We start from the raw sequence: 23,190 nt of genomic DNA, 5'->3' as shown, positions 1-23,190 counted from the left end.
TACCCCACATTTTTTCTGAGAGTACAACTAATAAATTGTAGTATTCTGGGGGAAAAATGAGAATGATCTGAGGTAAGGCATTGGATATTGGGGAATGGGAGTTGTCGAAGATGGGAAATGGGGTAGGGAGCGGTCACATTCACAGTAACTGGGAAAACAGGAAGGAGGGCTTGGGAGGTGTGAGGGGGGCATATGGGGCTTGATTTCAGTTTTAAATATGTTGAGTTGAGAGTGCCTATGAAAATTACAGGTGGAAATGTCTGTCAGGTTAATTGAGTAAGTCAAAAATGTATGGGTCTGGACCTCTGGGGAGAGTTGTCAATATTAAGAATGTAATTAAAGGATTCTTAATGGGTGAGCTCGCCCAGGGAGCGTTTATAGAGTGAATAGAGATGGCTCAGGACTGAACCCTGAAGAAACACTATAGCATTTAAGAAGCAGGAAGATGAGGAATTCTCTTTTTTTTTTTTAATTGTTTTTAGTGTTTGTTTATTTTTGAGACAGAGACAGAGAGACAGAGAGAGAGACAGAGTGCAAGCGGGGGAGGAGCAGAGAGAGAGGGAGACACAGAATCCGAAGCAGGCTCCAGGTTCTGAGCTGTCAGCACAGAGCCCGACGCGGGGCCCAAACTCACAAACCATGAGATCATTACTTGAGCTGAAGTCAGACGCTTAAAAGACTGAGCCACCCAGGCACCCTGAAGATGAGGACTTCTAAAGGAGATCAAGAAGTGGACAGAGATGTAAGAGGAAAGCTGAGAATGTAATGTCCTTTTTTTTGGAAGCCCAATGGAAAGAGTGCATGATTCAAGAGTGTCGCCACTGAAATGTGCTGTGTGGCTGACATGTGAGACAATGCCTGAAGAGCAGTGTGCTTGATTGAGCCATGGAGAGGGCCTTGCAAAGGGCAGAAACCAGATTACAAGAGGCTTTTGAATGAGTGGGAAGTGGAATGTGGAGAGAGAGAAGAGTATTAGGCCATTAAAAATGTCTGAGTGTAAAAGAGGAAAGAGGTGGTAGCTAGTTGGATTAAGAAAAGGGTGAAGGGGGCACCTGGGTGGCTCAGTTGGTTGAGTGTCCGACTTCGGCTCAGGTTATGATGTCACAGCTCTTGAGTTTGAGCCCCACATTGGGCTCAGCACAGAGCCTGCTTCGGATCTTCTGCCCCTCTCTTCTCTCTTTCTGTCCCTTCTCCGCTTGTGCTCTGTCTCTCTCAAAAATAAAAAAAAAGGGGGGGAGGGCGAAGAGTTTTTTTTCCTTTTTTCTTTTTAAGATCAGAGAGACTTAGAGCATGTTTAAATACTGGTGGGAAAGAGGCAGTGGAGAGGAGCCACTGTAAATACAGGAGAGGAGGGACAGTTTCTGGAGTGAAATCCTTAAATTTTTTTAAATGTTTTTTTATTTTATTTTTGAGAGAGAGAGTGAGACACAGCATGAGCCAGGGAGGGCCAGAGAGAGGGAGACACAGAATCAGAAGCAGGCTTCAGGCTCTGAGCTGTCAGTACAGAGCCCGACGCAGGGCCTGAACCATGAACCGAACCACAAACTGTGAAAATGTGACCTGAGCTGAAGTTGGAAGCCCAACTGACTAAGCCATCCAGGCGCCCCTGGCGAGAAATCCTTAAAGACACAGCGAAGGGCTCCAGAGACAGGAGGAGGGATGGAGGCAGGCTGGCTGATGGAAGGAACTTGGAAGAGGGAGGGTTGTGAAAGTCGAGGACACTGGCTGGATTCAGGACTTTTGGGGACTCTAGAACTGTTGGTAGTTTGGGGAGGTGGAAAGGGAGGAGTTGAGGCCCCTTTTAGTGTTAAGATTTTTTTTTTAAATGATGCTTTTGACCCAGAGAATAATTTTAGAAGTGAAAGTGGGTGTCTATGCTGCATAGATCAGTGGGAGTTGGGGGGAAGGTAGTACACCCGGGAGTAGGATCTCCTTGCACTTGAACTCTTATCTGAGCCAGGTTGTAGATGTGCTCAGCATTGGATTCTCGGGTTTCCTTAGGATTGAATCACTAATTACAATGAAGCAGGCTCAGACCAGTCAGCATCTCTTAATATTCAGCATTCAGAGAAAAGTCTAAAGGCTTCTTTATCTGTTCAAAATTTCAGTGGAAATAGTTCCCACAGCCCCACATACTCTTAACTAATATAGGCCCATTGAGAGGTGTATGCTCTGATTTTGTCTAACGCTGTTTTTTACTTCAGCCCAAACCCTTGACTTTGGCATAATTACTGCTTGAAAGCGGAGGGGTAAGGCACCCCGTTTCCCTCTACAGCCCTGGGAGCCGGAGGGAAGAACTGCGAGGAGGAGGAGAACACAGGCCTTCTCCTTCAACTGAGACCACATTGCCCAGGGAGGCTGAATTCCTCAGGGAGCCTTAGTGAAGGTGAAGGTGAGAGAGACACTCAAGGCCGGTGAAAAGAAGTAGAATTTAAGAATGCGATTAGCGTCTTCACCATCTCACTACCTTCCCCACCTAAAATGCTAGTCCCCAGCCAAAGGTGCTGCTGCTGCTGGGTCTGGGTCTCTTATGTCTCCTGTGGAAACAAGTGTGGTAGAGATGAGAAGAGGTCTCTTGCCAGTACCTGGCCTCCTGCTGTTAGAGTGAATACAAAGGGCGGGAGGAGAGGGGTTAGGGCCTGGAAGGACGGAATGTAACCGGAGCTTTGTAGCTCAAGTCCCTCCCACAGTCTGCTTGTGCAGCAGGTCCAGGAAAATGATCTCTTCCACCGTGCTGGTAGGTAGAAGATGATGTGCTAAAAGCTGGCGCACCGGGAGTGACTTGGCACTCTCCCATACTGTCACTCAGCTCTCCTTGCGATGGGGTGTGGGGTTTTTTGTTGTTCCTTTTTGTTTTTTACCTAGAATGGAACCCGATGGGAGTGTTAGGGCACCATTTCTTACAGTGGGGGAGTACATCCCACTCCCCCTGGTTCCTCAGGACAGCACAGTGGCCCACTCTTAGGTGCATGGTACCAGGGGTCAGGTCATAGAATGTTTAGTGAATTGTTTCTGCTTTGCTGTGTCTCACATTTCTTTATTGGTGAAATGAGATTTGAGTCCCTGAGTGGGTGAAGAGTAGAATATACTGGGGTGGGGGGGTGCTTTGGAAGCCCGTTTTGTAGGTCGGCTTTGAGAAATGAGCCTATGAGGCAAAGATCCAGGGCACTGGGCCCAAACATGCCCAGGTTATTGGGGTCCTGCTGCTCACAGAATGAACCTGTGGTTCCCCATCGGATAAATGCATATAATAGTACTTAGCCTCACAGGATTGTCATGAGGATGCAATTAGATGATGCATGTGAAAGTGCTTGGCACAGAGCTGAATCTCAGTAGTGCTATTTTTGGATGTGTCCTAAACAGATGTGCTATGAAGTAGCTGGAAGATGTGAAGGTCTGATGGAGAAAAGACCATGTCACATTATATTGGGTGTATGTTTCTTTCCCTTATAGTCACATTATATTTGACAGAGCAGTTTTTCAGACTGCTGTCCAGAGTGATGGTGTTTCTGTGATCATTGACTGGAGCTCTTGAGCTCTGGAGGCCATTTTCATCTAGATATGTGCCTCTGCTTGTCACCATGAGGACCCAGGCCTTGATAAACTTCTCATAAGCATGGTTAGTTGAGCTCATCATTATAATTCATTGTCATTCCCTTGTGTCCTGGATGTTTATCTGTGCATCATGTTTTTATACCACCATTAGACTCAAGCATAATTGTTAATGTGCAATTTTTTTTAATGTTTATTTTTGAGAGAGAGAGACAGGCGTGAGCAGGGGAGGGCAGAGAGAGAAGGAGACAGAAAATCCCAAGCAGGCTCTGCAGTGTCAGCACAGAACACAACATGGGACTCAAACTCATGGACCGCGAGATCATGACCTGAGCGGAAGTCGGATGCTCAACCGACACAGCCACCCAGGCACTCCCTTAACATGCAAAATTTTAAACTAGCATTCTGTTAAGGACTGATGCTCCTTTTATAATTGAATGGGGGTGTCAGTCATTGTGTATTGTAAATTTTCTTAATAGAAAGGCATTTTCTATTTTGATCCCAGAATATCACTGGAGAGAGAGACTGGATTAGAGTTGAGTCAGGGGAACCTGGGAGAGTGCGTGGGGCACTCTGGACTAGATTATTCCCCTCAAGGCCATCACCACTCTTGTGTTCCTGCTTAGTACTGCCATCAGACCAGATAGGCGCTGGTCCACCTCACTGCCCTTACCGTGACGGAGGGGTGGAAGCATTTCCTAGGAAATTAGCCAGTCAGGACTACCGTAAGTGTAGAAACAAATTAATGCAAAGTATACCTGATGGGCAAAACATCGGACTTTTAAATAAGACAGGATCAATAACAGTGTTGTGCCCAGCCATGTTGGAACCTGAGGCAGAAGGAAAAAAAATAAACACTGACCCTGTCTTTATTGAAAAATTTGAAACCTGAAAAAAAAATTGAAACTTGTGAATTTTTTGCATTAATGTTCATTTACAAAGTATGTTAAAAATATTAGTTACTTTGAGCTTTTCTCAGCCGCTGCTGAGGTGCTCTGTCCTTTCAAGGAAGCTAAGGCCGCCTTGGGGTGAGCCCCTCACTTCATCTGATGACTAGCGATGTGACCAGCAGTGCCCGCTGGAGGGAAGGATTATTTACTTTGAATACTGAGCTTTTTGGCACTCCCTTAAATTTTGTGCCCCAGGCAGGTGCCTCTCTCCCCACACCCTAGTCCCAGCCCTAGATTTACATCAAAGACAGAGAAAATTTTCTCCACAGGTAATTTAGTGCACCGGTTGGTGCCGGTGTGCTCCTGGTCCTTTTTGGAAACTTAGCTTCTCAGCATGCCTCCCCAGGTTTGGAGGGCAGGCTTTTCTTTAAAAACAACTAGAAGTTTTTTTTTTTTTTTTTTTTTTATAACTTAAGAAAGGTAATATGTGGTCATTATAAAAAAATTTGGAAAATAGAGAAAAGGATAAGGAAGAAAGCAATCATCTATCTATAGGCAACTCAGTCTTGGAAAATTTTTGCGTGTTTTAGTCATAACATCTTGTTGTGTTTTAGTCGTAACATTTCGTTTTATTTTCTTCTAGTGTTTTTGCTATACGTATGTATTTTCTTTTTTTTTTCCACATATGCATTTTCACATAGTTGTGTTCCCAACAAAGAATTTTTTATCTTGTTTTTTAAATTTGCTATATTGTGTACATGCTAGCATATTAAAAATGTTAAATAGGGCACCCGGGTGCCTTAGTCGGTTAAGCGTCTGACTCTTGATCTCGGCTCAGGCCATGATCTCATGGTTCATGAGATGGAGCCCCACCTGAGGCTCTGCACTGACAGTGCGGAGCCTGCTTGGGATTCTCTCTCCTTATCTGCCCCTCCCCCTGCTCTCTCTCTCTCAAAATAAATAAATCAACTAAAAAAAATTTTTTTTAATGGTAAATATTTTAATAGCTATACAGTGTTTTTGTGTCTGACCAGACTAATCTTTTAACAAAATTTTTCTTTATTGGACATTTAGGTAATGTTCTTTTCTCATTTTTTTTTTTTTGTCTTGAGCACTTTTGTACACATTTTGCACATTTTGTACAAAATATATTTCAGATTATTTCTTTAAAAAGATGACCAGAAATGAAAATTTTTTTAATCTTCTGAATTTTAATGTTTAATTTTTTTAGAGAGAGAGTATGTGTACAAGTGGAGGAGAGAGGCATAGGGGGGGAGAGAGAGAGAGAGAGAGAGAGAGAGAGAGAGAGAGAGAGAGAGAGAGAATCTTAAGCAAGCTCCATGCTTGGTGCAGAACCTAACATGGGGGTCAATCCCAAGACCCTGGGATCCTGACCTGAGCTGAAATCAAGAGTTGGGCGCTCAACCGACTGAGCCACCCAGGCGCCCCCAGAAATGAAACTTATCAGTCAAAAGATCTGTCAGGTTTTTTTATGCTACTTCCATGTTGCCTTTTAGCCACATGCCAGGTGCCATTCCTACTAGAAAGTATGACTGCCTAACTTGCCCTGCTCGCTGATGTAGCTCAGGGAGTGCAGAACTCTTTCCTCAACTTTCTTTATAGGAGTACTGGATCCTTGTCCTCCTCTTCCAGGTCGGGTGGGACCCTCTGGTCTTCAGATCTACTTCCCTTCCTTGTTTGGCATAAACCTCTTGGAATCCTGTGACATCTTGGTTTTTGCTAGTGCCCTGTGTGGGTTCCTGAGAGAGTGAACACTTCCCTAATTAAGCTTCAGATATTTCTTCTGTAAGCTTCTGGTTGCACTCGACCCTGTAGCCTCTTTCTTCAACCCTTTGTTGAGAGCTAAAAGAGGCTTGTTATTAGAAGACCCACCTTTCTCCCTAACTTACGTTTCTCTGTTCTGCTGTGATTGGTACTCATTTGTTATTAGTCTAGTCCATGAGCTTATACACATTTGGTATCTGGGCTGTTAGTACTTGACCTCTGCTTCAGCGAGACTTGGTTTCTTTATGTTTGTTTGGTGCCTGAGTCAGGTCTGATCCCCACTGTGTCCAAGAGGGATTGGGAGTAGGCTGTCCCTGGAGCTCTACGGCATCACGGTAGTTCCCACAGAGAGCCAGAAACAGACTCCACAATTCAGCGTTTCTTCCTGTGGCCCAGCCCCCACTCCCTTTAGGGTCACTCACTGAGTTTCTCTACCCTCCCCCGCTACTGTGTTGACCTCTGAGATCTGCTGTGGAGTAGAGTGCAAGGACAGCGTGGACACTGGTGCCCGAGCAGATTTCTCTCCCATGCAGACAGCAGTTTCATGTAGAGCTGAGACTAGAGTGAGGAGCTTATGTCAAGTACAAAATTTAGGGGCACCCTAAAACTCAGTAATCAGCCTAAGTAATATTTTATGCAACATTAAAGAAATAAAAGTGAATGCAATGATGAACCAAGTATCAGAGTTTAAAATACAGGATCAGTTTAATAACATTGCTGTGTCCAGCCATACCACAGCCTGAGTGGAAAGGAAAAATCATCAATATGGACTTTGTTTTTGTGTCTATGGCATGTGTCTCTCTCTGCTCATCCTGGTCCCGACCCTGGTTGTACAGCAAAGCAGAGGAAGTTTTCCCTGCGTGTAATTCAGTGCGTCAGTCACTGCCGGTTACACCTGATCTTTTCACAGGCCTCTCCGGGGCTGTCCATGCCTGAGCTCTTCTTTTCACTTGATACGAAAGGTTCCACCCTGTTTCCTTCCTCTCATTGGAGAGCTAAGTCCTCTTCTTTATGATTGCTTTCTGATAAACCCAGGTAAAAACCATCTTCCTGGCTTCCCCAGATAATAAGTGTTCTGAGAGCTGAGGGTCTCCTATTCCCTGACCCTGATCTGTGAGCCCAACAAAGGTTATAATGCAGACCATGTTCGCCTTTTCAAATTCCTTGTGGTTGTCCTTTCCCAAATAGATTTGACCACTTTCTGCCATAGATCTTTGTGTATGATTGCAGGTTCTACTTTAATGTAAATGTAGTCTTAACTTAAACATTCTCACTCTTCAAGTGCGGTTTTCAGTACTCTGTTTTAACATTCTCTTCTGGATACTTTTTGTTAAAGGAGCCTGAATTGGTTAAAATGATTAAACCTTAGATTGTACCAGAGCGTGTATTTTATAATCATATTGGTACAAGTTTTCTTAGGGCCATCAGGGTCAAGAAACAGAAATTTAATCCACATTAGATTAAGTAACAAGGAATTTATTGGATAAATACAGAATCCAACAGTAGGAAATGAAGCTGGATTTTATGAGTGTTGGAAAGTTATCAGATGGCTCTTTTGTCGGTCTCTTTCCCCTTGGAGGCACATAGTCTTGGATTGCAACTTCTTGTAAGTGCTCCATTTTCTTGCTTTTTTTTTTTGTTTTTTTTTACAGAATTTTTTTTAATTTTTTTTTTTAACGTTTATTTATTTTTGAGACAGAGAGAGACAGTGCATGAATGGGGAGGGTCAGAGAGAGAGGGAGACACAGAATCTGAAACAGGCTCCAGGCTCTGAGCGGTCAGCACAGAGCCCGACGCGGGGCTCGAACTCACGGACCGTGAGATCATGACCTGAGCCGAAGTCGGACGCCCAACCGACTGAGCCACCCAGGCGCCCCCAGAATTTTTTTTTTAAATTGAAGTATAGCTGACACACAATGTTACGTTATTTTCAGGTGTATGACATAGTGATTTTACAAGTCTGTACATTGTGTAATGCTGACCACAAGTGTAGCTACCATCTGTCACCATACACCACCGTTGACTACATTCCCTGTGTTATATCTTTTATCCTCATAACTTATTTATTTCATGACTGGAAGCCATTTTCTTGCCTTGGGCGCTCAAGGGAGAATGTGCACCAGCTGCCCACTCCTGGTCCACTTTGGTGTGGCTAGGAGAAGGGGGTCACTTGATACAACATATCTAATCATTATTTCAGCATGGGTTGAAGAGTATGGTAAGCCGGACCACTGTTTTTTTTACAATGCATAATAATAAAGTAAAATCTTTGCCGTCTGAGAGAATATAGTCCTAGTGAGACAGACTGGTATGCACGCAAGTGGGATATAATCAGGGTAAGAAAATAATGCGAAGATGGACATTCTGTGAGGTGAACGTTCACATAGGAGTCCTGGTTTGAGCGACGCTTGTCCTTACAGCTACAAGTTTACTAATAAACAGAAGGCAGGTTTTCCAGATAGAGAATATAAGGAAAAAGCATAGAGGCATCAGAGGATGCTATCCAGGCAACTCAGTTCAATGTGGGCTGCAGATTACGATGGGCCTTGTATGCCACATGAAGACTGGGATTTTGATCTCACAGCTGGTTGAGAGCTGGCAGAGAATTATAAGCACGGAAACAACATTATTGGATTTGCTATTTATGAGACATCTGTTAATCAGCTATCATGTACCAAGCATTGTGCTAGTCCTGAGGATTCCAAGAAGTTCTTTTGCCATTTTAATTTTCTTTGGTGATCCATTTTCAAGCGTCCCACCTGTGGAAAACAATGTAGAATGTTGTCCTTAGGATTTCACAGTATTCAGAGTCCTTAAACTGGTGTTTAATGATAATATTAAAGCATCATAAAGTATAAATAGTACACTTTATGTAAAAAAAAATGCTTTGCAAAGTATCATTTAGTATGTCACAAAGCATTATGATAACATAACAAGCATTATTCTACCAAGGCAGAAAAGAGTGGCTCCCTCTTCACCTCAGCTTATCTAGTGAAGAGATTAATGTCTCACAGATAATCACAGTACATTGCAATAAGTGTGACAGTGGAGGTAATGGCCAAATGGGTGGTAATAAGAAAGCTTGGGGATGATTGTCAGGGAAAGGGAGGACTTCACAGAAGAGGTGTTATTTTGACAATCTTCAACTCCTTTTATCAAGCAGAAGATTAGGACAGGATGTTCCAGGCAGAGGGAATAGCACATGTAAAACTCCTGGGAATAAAGCAACAGAAAGGTTCAAGTTCTGATACCGTGGTGGTGGAGGAGGAAAGAGCATTGGGAAATGGAGCTGGGTGAGGCAGGGCTGTCTTTAGATTCTAAAGAGTCTAGAACTGTCATACGTTGTTGGTGGGAGTATAAAATGGTATAACCCCTTTGGGAAAAGTTCTGGCAGTTTCTTATTAATTATGTATCTGCCTGGTGGTCCAGCACTTACACTCTTGGGTATTAGGTATTTACCCAAGAGAAATATTTATTTTATGATACAAAAGACTTACAGAAGAATGTGTATAGAGCTTCCTTCATGATAGTTCCAAATTTGAAATAACTCAGTCTTTCTGTAAGGAAAAAGACAAGCAGGTCAGCGGTAAAAGTAATATACTGATACACTCAACAAACTATTATGGTGAGTAAAAGATCCTTACGCAAAAAATGCCTATACTGTATGATTCCATTTATATGAAGTTCTAAAGTTCACAAAACTAGTAATAGATGATAAAGTCAAAACAGTGGTTGTCTCTAGGGGGAATACAAGGATGGGATTCTCTGGAAGGGGTAATGAGCCAACTTTCTGAGTGATGGAAAGGTTTGATATCTCGGTAGGGGTCTGGGTTACAATAAATGTATTTATCAAAACCCATCCAATAATAAACTTAAGATTTGTACATTTCACTGTAAATAGACTTTTATTTCTTCTCTTCCTCCCCCCCACCAAAATACCTGTGAACTCTGAACACAAGTTAAAGATGTGCATGCTGAAGCATTTAGGGTGAAGAGCACTGAGGTCTGCACTTTACTTGGAAATGGGTCAAAAGTAAGAGGAGTTATGTTTACATAGACGGATGATATATATATATATATATATATATATATATATATATATATATGATAAAATAAGTATACCAAAATGTTAACATTTGTACACTTTAGGAGGTGGATATATGGCTATTGGAAGTATGATCTCAACTTTACTGTATGTTTGACATTTTTCATAAAATGGGGGAAAATATAAAGGTTCTTACATACTGCTGTGTGAAGAATTTGGTCTTTATTCTGGCTTTGGAGAACTAGTGAATACTTTTAAGGGGAGTTCTTATATGTGAACTTTAAAAGAGAAAGAGGTCCAAGGCACAGAAGCTGAGGATTCTATTTTAGTTCTCTTGGTAAGAAAAGAGGAGAGTATGAAGGAGCACCCAGGATGGAGTAGAGGAAGTTTAGGGCATAGAATTGTTAAGTCTCAGTGAAATCAACTTGGTGATGGCAGGAGTTGGGATGAGGAGGAGATTGTGAACTGGTGCACAAGTCCTGGGGGAGGGACCACGACCTAGGGGCTGGTCTATGCGGTGATGGGTAGTACATTCAGAAATCTTTAACCTCAGAGAAAAGGCTTTAGCATGAAGTTAAAATGGAATGCTCTAGAATGAACAGTTGGGAGCTGACAGAATGTCAGCCATATTTGCCTTTCCCAAAAACCCCAGTTCTCCTTTGGAGAGTGTGGACCAGTAACACACATCACGGCTTGGTGGAGATGATTAAGAGCCGGAGCTTGGGTGTGTGCAGGCAGGGGCTGGCGGATCTGACCTCAGCCGCTCTGGTTGCACACCACTTATTAGAAGATTGCTGGCACCAGTGGCTTAGAGGGAGTGAGACGGTTCGGGCCCAAGAGGCTCTCCACTTCTTCAGGTGAGGGATGACGCAGGATGGAGCAGGGGGGTGTTGATTTCTTTTCCTTCTTAACTGAAGAGGGTTTTCGTTTCCAGCTCAAGTGCTACTTTCAAAAGAAGGGACAGCGCACAGAATTAAGTGTCACTCTGTAACAGCACAGAGATTTCTGTACAACTCTCCATAACGCCGCACTGTGAGCATGCTGCGGACCTAAGTGTTTAGTCGGCTCTAGTCTCACACAGCTCTCTGCTGTGCTAGGCTGAGCATTCAGGGCTTTTCCCGTTAGGGGTAGACTACTTTACCCCTTTTCTTCCAATGTGTCCCTTCTATTCCAAACTAGAGTTTAACCTTCTGAAAGCCTAGGACCATGTAATATTTTCTGTTGTTTTGTTTTTGTTGTTGTGGTTTTTTTTTTGGTGGGGGGGGGGGGAGCGTATCCTTTATGGTGCTAGACAAACACAGTGTGTAACACGCACTTGAGTATCTTTTATGCGGTGGGCATGGTACTGGGTGACAGAGGGCACAGTAAGTCCGTCATTGTCCCTGACTTTGTGCAGTTTATAGGATTTGGGGGGAAGAAGACATCAAACCAGGAATTACCACCTAAATATTTAATTATACTCCTGACATGTCCCAAAGGAAAAGTAGAGGGTACTGTGAGTAACAAGGGATTTAATTTAAATCAGAAGAAGGGGGTGGGGCCAGGGCATCAAGGGAGCGTCATCGGAGTCACAGCCTAAAACCTAAAGAATGCTTAGTAGGAGCTGGTCAGGCCAAGAACGAACAGGGCAAAGGGTGAAGCAGGCACAGAAATCTTTAGGGAGGGTGGAGCATAAGCAACACCGAGGAAGAAAGAATGCAACCAGGGCTGGACCAGAGTGAGCAGTGGCAGGCTGTGGTGTGTGAGTGAGGCTGCGGAGAGATCACGTCACTTCATGTAGGGCCTTGCGGGCTGGAGCCAGTGTTTGGAATTTTATTCAGAGAGGGGCAGTAAACCCCTGGGGAGTTCCAAACAGAGGAATGATAGTCACTTTCTGTTTTTAAAAGATCATCCCCCTGGCTGTGGTATAGAGAAGAGGAAATGGCTCATTCTGACCCAGGAAAGCTGCTCAGTGGATTTAAGCGAACACAGAATGTGGCCCTACTGATGTCTCTCACCCTTTGTCCGAGAGCTAACCCCATGGTGACGCTGCAGCGAAGGTGGGGCCGGGCAGCTCTGGGAAGGCTCTCTTTTGATTGGCTGGAGCTGGTGACAGATGAGGCCCCACGTGCTCTGGTTCTGGTCCTATGTGCAGTACTTCACACGCCTGTGGTGTGTGTGAGCCAACTTGATTTCTTGAACTTTAACTTTTTGTTCCCAGGCAGACAGGTACCGTCCCAAGAAATGTCTTTTTTTTTTTTTTTTTTTTTTTTTTAAGACTCTTGCCAAACCCCTAAAGAGAACCGCCTGAACTGGAGATGCTCTCCAAGTGTCCCAGTCCTGGAAAGGAAGAGCCAGTACGAGCTGCCCCACATTCAGCCTGGGCTGTGGGCTTACTGGGTCCGGTTGCTGTTTGAGTGCCGCTGCCAGAGTTTGCCAGTCTCTGACTTTGTGCCCATGGTTCCTGATGGGAGAGGGAGGTGAATGTCTCTAGTCTTCCCCCATCTGGGTGTTCTTTCTGCCTGGGGAAAGGACTGCTTAGACATGTTCCCCCAGAAGGAGCTGGCACATGGTGGTTTTTAATCTGCGGCAAGTGAGGAGAGATTGACGTTAAAAAACAAACCCCGGGTCCCCACTGAAATCAGTGTTGACAAATGATGCAGACTGGCCTTTTCTCTTATGAAATCTTTGCTGTGCTCTTTGCCATCTGTTACAGAGCTGTGAAAATTTTTGTCCCTCCTGCAACTTTTGACAAAGTTGTCCTCGATGTGAATATTCGATAGATGGGTGTTTGTTGGCCTCTTGGTTGTCGCTCCCTGCGGGAGCTCACATACACTGCAGACTGTGCACCCAAATTCTTCCTGAACAGAGGACTCTCTCCTGCCTGGTCCACTGGAGAGGCCCCCTGGCCTTTCCCTGTGTCTTTTCCCTCCCCTGCCCTGATAGTGGAGGTGTGCCTGCGTGGTTCACTGTTGCAGGGAGGGGATGGTGGCAGGGGAGAATGTAGACTGAGATGAGGGCCAGGAACTGGCACACCAGCATTTTAGCCCTGGCCCTGCCGCTGAGTGGCAAAACTAAAGCCACCTAGGCTTTTCTCTATGCCTCAATTTTCTAGCCGGTCAAGTGCAGATTGTAATACATGCCCTGCTTACTTCACAAGGCTCCCAAAGATCAAAGCAGCGTTCTCTAGTTCAGTCCTAGCCCAGAAATAGAGTTCCTTCACTGCACAGGGTTTAAGAGATTTCTTTTTAAAGTTTGTTGCCCGGATTTAAAAATCAGGAGATTTCAGAGAAAACTCTAGCTTTTCTTGGAAGTAAAAAAAAAACTTGGCAACCCTCAGCCCACATTCCTCCATGGCAATTATCGGCTGGATTTGAGGAGTGGCTGCCTGTGAGCTGGGGCATGCACTTTCTGGTTTGTGCAGTCCCCATGCTTCTTCATCATCTTTATGACAGTGAGTCTGTGTGCCTGGACTCTGTCTATACATTTTGCTATACCTGGACTGTTTCCCTCCTTTGCATGATCTCCTGGCCCCTATTGGTGTTTGGATTTATGCCCTTGATTTCCAGAAGATATTCCAGATTTAGAACTTTACGATAAATTAGGTATCATACAAATACAAAGGATTTGGTGTTGGGGGTGGGGGGGGGGGCGTGGCGGAGATGGAACCTTTAATATTCATCACATATCTTTGCTGTGCTTGGTGCTCTGTTTATCATGTAATCCTCCCCTAAAGTATGAGGTGGATATCAGCTACCCTCGGCAGATGTGAGGACAGGGCTTCATGGAGATTGTGGCCTGTTTGAGCCTAACCCGTTGGACTGAAAAGGAATACTATGTGATCTCAATGTAAGCCGGGGGGGGGGGGGGGGTGGTGGGATGTAGTGGCACAGCCCCCGCCCCAGAACTGCCTGTACGTATTTCTATCTGCAGTAGTCATGTAGGCAAGGGCCCGTTGTAGGACTAGTAGTGGTGTAGTCCTTTTTTCTTTATAAAATACTTTTATATAGAACTATAGAGCATTCTTTTATAAAGAACTACTTTTCTCCTTCTCCTTTAAAGCAGGAGTCCTCCGCTTTTTTCCCCAGTGTCTTTTTCAGAATTAATATTAAACAGATAAAAGGAAGCCGTGTGGAGCATCCCACCCTTAATAAATGGAATCATTTTTTTTCCTCCTGGGGCCACTGGAAGTACCTCCTGTGTCCTAAGGCTCTAAGGAACTGTTTTAAAACCACTAATTTAGTCTTAATTTCTGCAATTGAGAAAACAGGCCAAAGAGATCCAGCAACTTGTCTAGTATTGCCCTTTCTTTTATAGCTCCTGGATAAATTCCACTTTAACTGGGTTCTCTGTCTGATTCTTTAGACCAGCTTCTGAAGGTTGTTGTATGCTTATTTTCTCTTCCTCATGTCATTTGGAGAGAAATTGCATTAAGTCAACAGCATTCATTGGGTTAAATCTTATTTTAGAAGAGAAACAAGAGTTTGTGGGGCGAAAAACTGGAAGACAGGAGCAGAATATGGATCCGGACGAGGTTTTTCTCAGTACCCTCTGGTTCCTTTGGTTTGTGTCTCCTTTCATCTCAGACAAGTAGAAGGCATTCCTAAAAGTGTAGATGGGACTTAAGTTACGAAATGAAGTTTCCTTCCCCTGTAGGAAATAAGCAGGTAGCAGATTTTTAGTGGCTAGAATCTGTGCCCGATATTAAAATATCCACCCAAACCTCTTTGGCAGCAAATCCAGAAACCCTGTCTCAGCACCATGCCGGGCTTCTTTTGCATCTCAGTCCTGGGTCTAATCATGCTCATTGTCTGCCCAGCTGGTCCCCATCTGTGCGCACACCGCTATGGAGATTGTCGCTTTGGTGTTTTTCTTCTCTTCCCTGTTACCTTACTGCCCCCATCCCTCACTTTTCTTTGCTAAGTGGAAGCCACTGGTGTCTTGATTCATTCAGAGCAGCCCCTGGGGCCTGGTGCTATCTAGCATGATTCAGTATTTGAGACGAAGCCAGGAGAGGAACACTTAGTTCCTCAAAAGCCCCGTTGCTGATGTCGAACATCACGCTTAGGCTCCTGATGACATTCTGCTTAAAAAGGGTCAGCCATGGTAATGATATTGAGGACCATGATCTCTTGTTGATATCAGAGTTGAGTTTTTAGAGATTATATAATTCCCCCTCAAATCTCACTTGTCTGCCTCTCGCAGAAGAGAATTAGGCACTTCTCTCATCTTTGCTTGAGAGATAGAAGTCCAAGTTACCGCAGTAGTTTCATCGGTAATTCTGTGATCCTGTCCTTATTAATAGCCTTTTAGCAGGAAAGTGTTAGAAAGCAGCTAATCCTAGGAGTTTAAATGTTGAAGGATCTATAGGGATATGCACATTAAAACCATAATGAAATATCATTACACACTCACTAGAATGGCTAAAAGGAAACAATATTTTTTTTAATTTTTTTTCAATGTTTTATTTATTTTTGAGACAGGGAGAGACAGAGCATGAACAGGGGAGGGTCAGAGAGAGGGAGACACAGAATCTGAAACAGGCTCCAGGCTCCGAGCTGTCAGCACAGAGCCCGACACGGGGCTCGAACCCACGGACCGCGAGATCATGACCTGAGCCGAAGTCAGCCGTTTAACCGACTGAACCACCCAGGTGTCCCTAAAAGGAAACAATATTAACAATTGTATTAACCATACTAAGTGTTGATGAGGGTGTGGAACAACCAGAACTCTCATGTGTGGCTGTTGGGAATGCAAAATGGTATAACTATTGTGGAGAACTATTTAGTAGTTTCTTATAAAGCTGAATATGTACTTACCATATATCCCAGCAAATTCCATTCCTACGTATTTACCTAAGAGAAATAAACACTTATATCTACAAAAAAATGGACGTCTATATGAACACTTTATTTGTAATAGTCCCAAACTGGAAACAATTCAAATGTTCTTCAACAGGTGAATGGATAAACTAATCATGGAATATTTATATAATGGAATACTAGTCTGCAATTAAAAAAAGCCAACAACCCAGCTACTGATACATGTAACAATGAGGATGAATATCAGAAATATTGTACAGAAGAAGCCAGACACAAGGATACATACTGTATGATTGCATTTATTCACACAGAATCCCAAGCAGGCTCCAGGCTCTGAGCTGTCAGCACAGAGCTTGACACGGGGCTCGAACTCATGGACTGCAAGATCATGACCTGAGCCAGTCGGATGCTTAACTGACTGAGCCATCCAGGCACCTGAAATGCCTTTTAAAAAAAAGTTTACGTATTTATTTTGAGAGAAAGAGAGGGAGAGTTAGAGGGAGGGTCAGAGAGAGAAAATCCCAAGCGGGTTCCACACTGTCAGTGTAGAGCCGATGCAGGATTCAAACCCATGAACCATGAGATCATGACCTGAGCCAAAATGCTAAAATAAAGAGCCAGATGCTTAACTGACTGAGCCACCCCGGCGCCCCTATTTTGAAATGCCTTTGAAAAAGTATAAAGTCAAATACAAATGCTGGGTGGAGGCAAATTCCAAAAACTCCACTTCAGGGAAGAGGGTCAAGAACTGTGACAACCAGTGTATGAGCTTATATATATGTATATATTTTTTCACTTTGTGTACCACTGGCTGTGGCACTTCATCCCCTGGCCTTCAGTAAGATGAGGTGTTAGATTAGATCAGAGTAAGAAACTGTAGGCTCAGAGACTCAGCCTTTCAGATGTGTTTCCTTTAGCCTCTGCAGTGTTGGCCTGTCCAGTGTTAATTTAAAATGCGATTGTTGCCAGTGTTTACATCTAGATATTTCACATAAAATTTTGGGTTTCCAGCTTATCTTTAGATACTAGCACATCTGACAAAGCTGGGTCCGTATTCCCATGGCACCCATTATCTGGAGTTGTGGAGTGGCTATTCCTTTACGTGAACCATTGCCTTATTTCCTGTGGTCTCCCCTGCTGTCTGTAACCTTTTCTATTCTCTGTAGTAACAAGGAGAGGAAAATGAATTAAGTTTTGACTGTGCCCACTATGTGTTAGGCACTATTCTAGGGCATAAGGGAACAGAGGGGAACTAAAGAGACAAAATCTCTACTTTCATAGTGAGTGTTAAGTACCCATCCATATCATTAAAAATTAGGGGGATAAAGTTAGACCCAAGAGTGCTATGTATTTGAGGGAAAGTGGGAGAAAGCATGTTTCTTTGCATAAATAAAAAAGTATTCCCACATATTTAAGAGGCTAAAGTGTGTCTGTGTCAAAATTATTATGCCTATCTGGAGTTGTGGAGTGGCTATTCCTTTATGTGAACCATTGCTTTTTATTTGCTTACCTCACATAATGGAATGAATCCTTTTTCCCTTTGTGGTTCAGTAAATTCATGAATTTTCCCCCAAAAGGGATTCCAGGAAAATCATAGGGAATATCTTAGCTTTTCAAAAAAATTTTTTTAATGCTTTTATTTATTTTAGAGAGAGACAGAGACAGATGCAAATGGGGGAGGGACAGAGAAAGAGAGGGAAACACAGAATCCAAGGCAGGCTCCAGGCTCTGAGCTGTCAGCACAGTGCCCAAAGTGGGGCCGGAACTCACGAACTGCGAGATCATGACCTGAGCCGAAGTCAGACGTTTACCCCACTGAGCCACCCAGATGCCCCTATCTTAGTGTTTCAAAAAAACATGCAGGTAGGCGAAAGGACTGGCCCAGGTTCCAGTGGTTAGACTGGCACAGGCTCTGGTGAATATTAGCTTTTCTACCTCTGTCCAAACTATGCCCAGCTCAGCTTTAGATTTTTCCATTTAATCCAGATCTCGGGATGCAACTCAATCTGAAATAAGCCTCTCTATTTACAGTCTTATAATTGCCTTCTTCTCTAACAGCCCAAACTCTGTTTAGGTGTGGCCGAGAATCTTCATACCCTGATCTGTCTGGTGGACATGGGCCTGTGCCAGAGAAGTATCTCGAGTGGTGCTGTATGCCCTCTTCTTTCTAACTGGGTTATTTACATCTCCAGTTGGTCAGTTACACATTGATAGTGACCAGTATCTTTAAACTGACAAATCCTATCAGACTTTGAATTTTGTCTCATGATCAAGGACCTGTGATTTAAATGCGTCCCATCTGCACATAAGCCCTTTTATGGGCATTGATGCTAAACAGTGTGGTTCCATCTGTGTTAGGGATAATGCAGGTTCATTGCTTTGCCTTTAGATCTGTGATGGTCATAGGCTTTGAGAGTCTCGGCTGGCCCTTCTCAACCCATTGTGCCCGCCTGGATTGTGTGGTAGGCATCTGACTCATTTCTTGAGTGCAGGCTGGAAAGGTCGTCTTGCTACCTGGTAAAGAAAACTGCACTGCTCCCATCTGCTGGCAGCTATCTTGGATCGCTGTATCATCAGCCTGCTGAAAGGGCTGCCCTGTCCTTTAGTGGTTCTGTGCATTCCACTGTAGGAAACAGTCATTCCCAACTTGTGTTCTGCAGCCCGATCACGTGTCTCCTTATTATCTAAATGGGGTGTGACACAGGTTTTCTCTAAGGTAAGTAAAGTGGGAAGAACATGTTGTGGACAGCCAGCAGAGTGACACCATTCCAGGATCTACATAATTAGCCATGAGACTCCTAAGCCTCATTCCATTCCTCTACTCATAAAGCAAAATGCTTGGATTTAATGCTCTCTAAGAGCGTATTGGTACAAAGTCTGTAGTTCTGTGATTCTTTAAACAAATTCAAATACCTATAAAATGAATACTCACTTGAACTGTTTACAAAATAATTATGAATACACATAGCAACTTTATAATTAACACTTCTGATTGATAATAAGACACATCATGAATTTAACAGCTTTTTGGGGAAAAGAAGATTAAATACTACTGCATTAAACGTACATACTTATTACAAAAAAAATTCTGATATCCTAAAAATTAAAATGTAAAAAATATGCATCTTAACTTGAGACTTTGTGTGTATGTGTGTGTGTTACAAGACCTCTGCTAGCCAATATGTGGTAGGGGTTTAAACATTATTTTATTTTTTATTTTATTTTATTTTATTTATTTTTTAATTTTTTTTAACGTTTATTCATTATTGAGAGACAGAGAGACACAGAGCGTGAGCAGGGGAGGGGTAGAGAGAGAGGGAGACACAGAATCTGAAGCAGGATCCAGGCTCCGAGCTGTCAGCACAGAGACCGATGCAGGGCTCGAACTCACGAATGGTGAGATCATGACCTGAGCCGAAGTCGGTCGCCCACCCGACAGAGCCACCCAGGCGCCCTTAAACGTATTTTTAAAGTAAATTTCTAGAATTAAAATTGACAGTTGAACAGTGCAAGTAGACTTTAAAGTATTATAAGAAAATGGAAAATGTTACTGAGATACAAGATTCAAGATGACAGTGGAAAAAAGACTTCATGGCAAATTTTAGTGTTTATCTGAATACTGAAGAAGGACAGTGTGGCAGGAGATACACAAACATGCAATGGCTGCTAAATCATTATCAAAATGCACACTTGGAACATTTGAGTCCATTAACATTTTTTTAAACAGAATTCTGTGTGTATTGTATGAAAACATACAACAGTGCTCTATGATTAAGGCTCTCTGGTTACAAGGAGCAGAAAAACCTATCCAAGCAGACTTGAAAAAGAGTAAACATTGTGAAGAGACACGAGGAAATGCTATGGACATCAGCAGACAGTTGCTGAAGTGCCACTGGGCCTCAGAGGTTGCAGAGAGATTAAACAGGGCTGAAGTCTCTGTCTCGGGCGTGAAGTCTCTAGAATCACTACTTTGCTATCAATTTTGCATGTGGCTGCTAGCCTTAGCACTATGCCACAGCCTCAGCTCAAGTTCCCACACTAGGGACTTCCCTCTGTGTTCACCTTCATCCAATTAGTCATCACCTGTATGCAAATAATAGCCTAGCAAAAGAATTTTTTTTTTTTTTGCTCCCCAGGGTCATTGCACAGGATAGTTCAAGCTAAATTATGGTGGTGTATGAGCAAGTAAATGGACAAAGTGCCCAGTATAACTGCTGCTTATACTGCCTTCACTGCTTATACTGCTTATAAAGCCTTCAGCTTTGACAGCTTTCCTGCACCTTATCTATCTATAACCCCTGTTAACAATGGTACTGAGCACCTCATACAGCATTTGGGGGGTGAGATTGAAGTAAGGAGTTGTAAGAATTTGTGAAACGCTAAAATATAACCAATCCAGAGCATTTAAGAATTTCTGTTAGAGTTACATAAAATTTTTTAATGAATTTTGGACTGTCTTTAAGAGAAAGGTTAGTGTGGACATTAAAACATCTGCCCTGTAATCGAGTTATACTTTCCTGGTGTCTGCTGTGTCGAGGAACCTTTCATACCTATATTTTGTGTCTTCTCAACAGCCTGTGAAGTAGGAAAGGCAGGAAGATCTGAGGAGGGATTAGAAGGAAGGAAGAAAAAGCTTCTTGAAATTGACAACTATTATTAAAACAATTATTAAAATAACTTCCAGGCCTCTCTGGTTAAGTGCTGGACTTACAATTTTTTTTTTTTTTTAAGTTTTTGGTTGAATCTAATCTCTTTGGGCCTCTGTTTTCTCTAGCTAATAATCATCTACAAGGGAAAAAAAAATACCCAGCCTCATAGAATTGTAGTAAGAATTAAATAAGAGCTCAAAGTGCTTAGGACAGTGATTGGAATGTAGTTCTTTTTTCTTTTATCTGTTTATTTGTAGGTACTTTGGAAGATAACTGCTGTTCTTCCTTCTTCCTGGTATAGGTGTTCAGGAACAATTTTTCTGACTCTTGCCACCCAATCCCGTGGTAATACCTCTGAGTCCCTTGAATGTAAGAGTGCCTTCTAGCCCAGGCAAGCCCTAGGTCTAGCTGATGATGGCATCAGTACCATTAACAGTGACAGCAGAAAGCTATAGCCACTGTGGTTATTTGGCTTTTTGAACACCACTCAAAAGAGCTTGTATGTGTGTTTCCTTCACAGGTGGATTTGCTATCGTGTTTCTGGTGAGGACAAGCAATGGAATGAAATGTGCCTTGAAACGCATGTTTGTCAACAATGAGCATGATCTCCAGGTGTGCAAGAGAGAAATCCAGATAATGGTAAGGCTGCCCCTCAGACTTGGGACTTCTTGTTTAAAATGTGCCCTCCGATAAGAAAGGGGTGTGTGTGTGTGTGTGTGTGTGTGTGTGTGTGTGTGTGTGTGTGTCGGGGCAGTGGGTCTTGTTCCCTTCCCTGAGATGGCAGAGGAGCCTCACACAAGATGAGAATGAAGAGTCATGGGGTGCAACATGCTTCTCCCATCTTGGTCACCCTTAGCTGGAGGGTTGAAGAGAAAGGAGCATATTGAGAGAACTGACCAATTTTTTTAGGTCAGAGGAAGAAGTTGGGGCACTGAGAAACATTTCTTTCATAAATTCATTCCCAGAATTAAGTATGGGGTTTAATCCAGAAACCCTGGCTCTCCAGTGAGCCTCGTCTGCTAGTCTTGTCTTCTGTCAGTTCCCAAACCTGGTCTTCGTCCATCTTGAGCTTTTCAGCATTCCTTGAACGTATCCTTCTACACTTTTATATTTTATACATGTAGTTCTTTCCTCCTGGAATGGTTTTCTCCTTTTTTGGACTAGAAACCTCTTATTCACACATACTCTATGATCCCATATATAAAAGTCCAAGAACAGGCAAAAGTGACCTATGGTAACAGATCAGAAAGTGGTCATCTGAGTGTGGGAAATGGACTAGAAAGGGGCATGTGGGAATTTTCTGGGCCATGGAAATGTTCTATATCTTGTTTTGGGTAGTGGTTACCCAGGACCATGTAAGTGTCAGAACTCAGCTGAACACCTTAAGATCTGTGCATTTTATTATATGTTAATTATACCTCATCTCTTAAAAACTTCATTTTCACAATTCATATTCATATGATGTTTAAAGAAAGTACATTTCTGTTAGAGATATATGCTGAAATATTTACGGATGAAATAAGATGATGTCTTGAAGTTAATGAGTGGATATAGAAGAGAAACAAAACTGGCAAAGGGTTACTGATCGAAGCAGATCACTGGGTATGTGGGAGTTAGTTTCTCACTTTCACTTCTGTTTGATGTTATACATAAAAAATTTAAATAGTCTTTTATTCCATTTTGCTTCCACAAAATACTTTTGTTTTCACCAAAGCAAAATTTTGTTTATATTGCCTATGTGTAATCTTATAAGTAATTTTGCCATCAGAAAGTAACTCATTTTAAATCAGGAGTTTTACATTCCAGCAGACTGTGTGACATAATATAGTTGATCCTTGAACAATATGGGGGTGGGGGTGCTGACCCCTGAACCGTTGAAAATCCGCATATTAACTTTTGATCACCCGAAACTTAACAACTAATAGCCTGCTGTTGACTGCAAGTCTTAACATAAACAGTCAATTAACTCGTATTTTGTATGTTATATGTATCATATACTGTATTCTTACAATAAAGTAAGCTAGAGGAAAGAAAATGTTATTAAGAAAATCATAAGGACAATACATTTACACACTGTACTGTATTTAAGGGGAAGAAATCCGTGTCTGGATTTGCACAGTCTGAACTCATGTTGTTCAAGTGTTAACTGTACTTAGTAGGCTTTGGATGAAATGAATGTATGAATAATGGTAATATCAGATGCATATATTCACCTAGAGGTGATGATTTCTCTATGCCCTGGAGTTTAATGCTTTTATAAAGAGAAGAAAGAGGTCCAAAAAAATGGGTGGAGGTGCCATTGTAGGAATTTCATCAGGCTTTCCTTGGCCCTGTCCATCCCTTGTGGGGTTGACCTTTCAGGGGCTACTTAAGAGTAACTAGCTGTACTGTAGTTGGGCTAGTGAAAAAGACCTCAGGATTTTACAGAGACTGGTACTATTTTAGATTTCAAAAAGCTGAAACCATTT

At 42.8% G+C, this 23,190-nt stretch overlaps 1 protein-coding gene across 21 annotated transcripts in view; it reads left to right on the top strand.

Moving 5' to 3' along the window:
• Positions 1–23,190, top strand: part of AAK1 (AP2 associated kinase 1) — a 166,157-nt gene that overhangs the window by 58,247 nt on the left and 84,720 nt on the right. For 20 of the 21 annotated variants that reach the window (XM_019827338.3, XM_011281115.4, XM_019827332.3 and 17 more), the window contains exon 3: positions 21,243–21,361. In XM_019827338.3, coding sequence (XP_019682897.3) covers positions 21,243–21,361 — 119 coding nt within the window. Of the gene's footprint in view, positions 1–10,947; positions 11,130–21,242; positions 21,362–23,190 lie in introns of those variants that run through there. The other variant, XM_045054327.1, reaches the window with a different exon arrangement.

Source organism: Felis catus, chromosome A3 (genome assembly GCF_018350175.1).
Source record: "Felis catus isolate Fca126 chromosome A3, F.catus_Fca126_mat1.0, whole genome shotgun sequence".
NCBI classification, from domain to species: domain Eukaryota; kingdom Metazoa; phylum Chordata; class Mammalia; order Carnivora; family Felidae; genus Felis; species Felis catus.
This window is presented reverse-complemented; position numbering and strand designations above follow the sequence as displayed.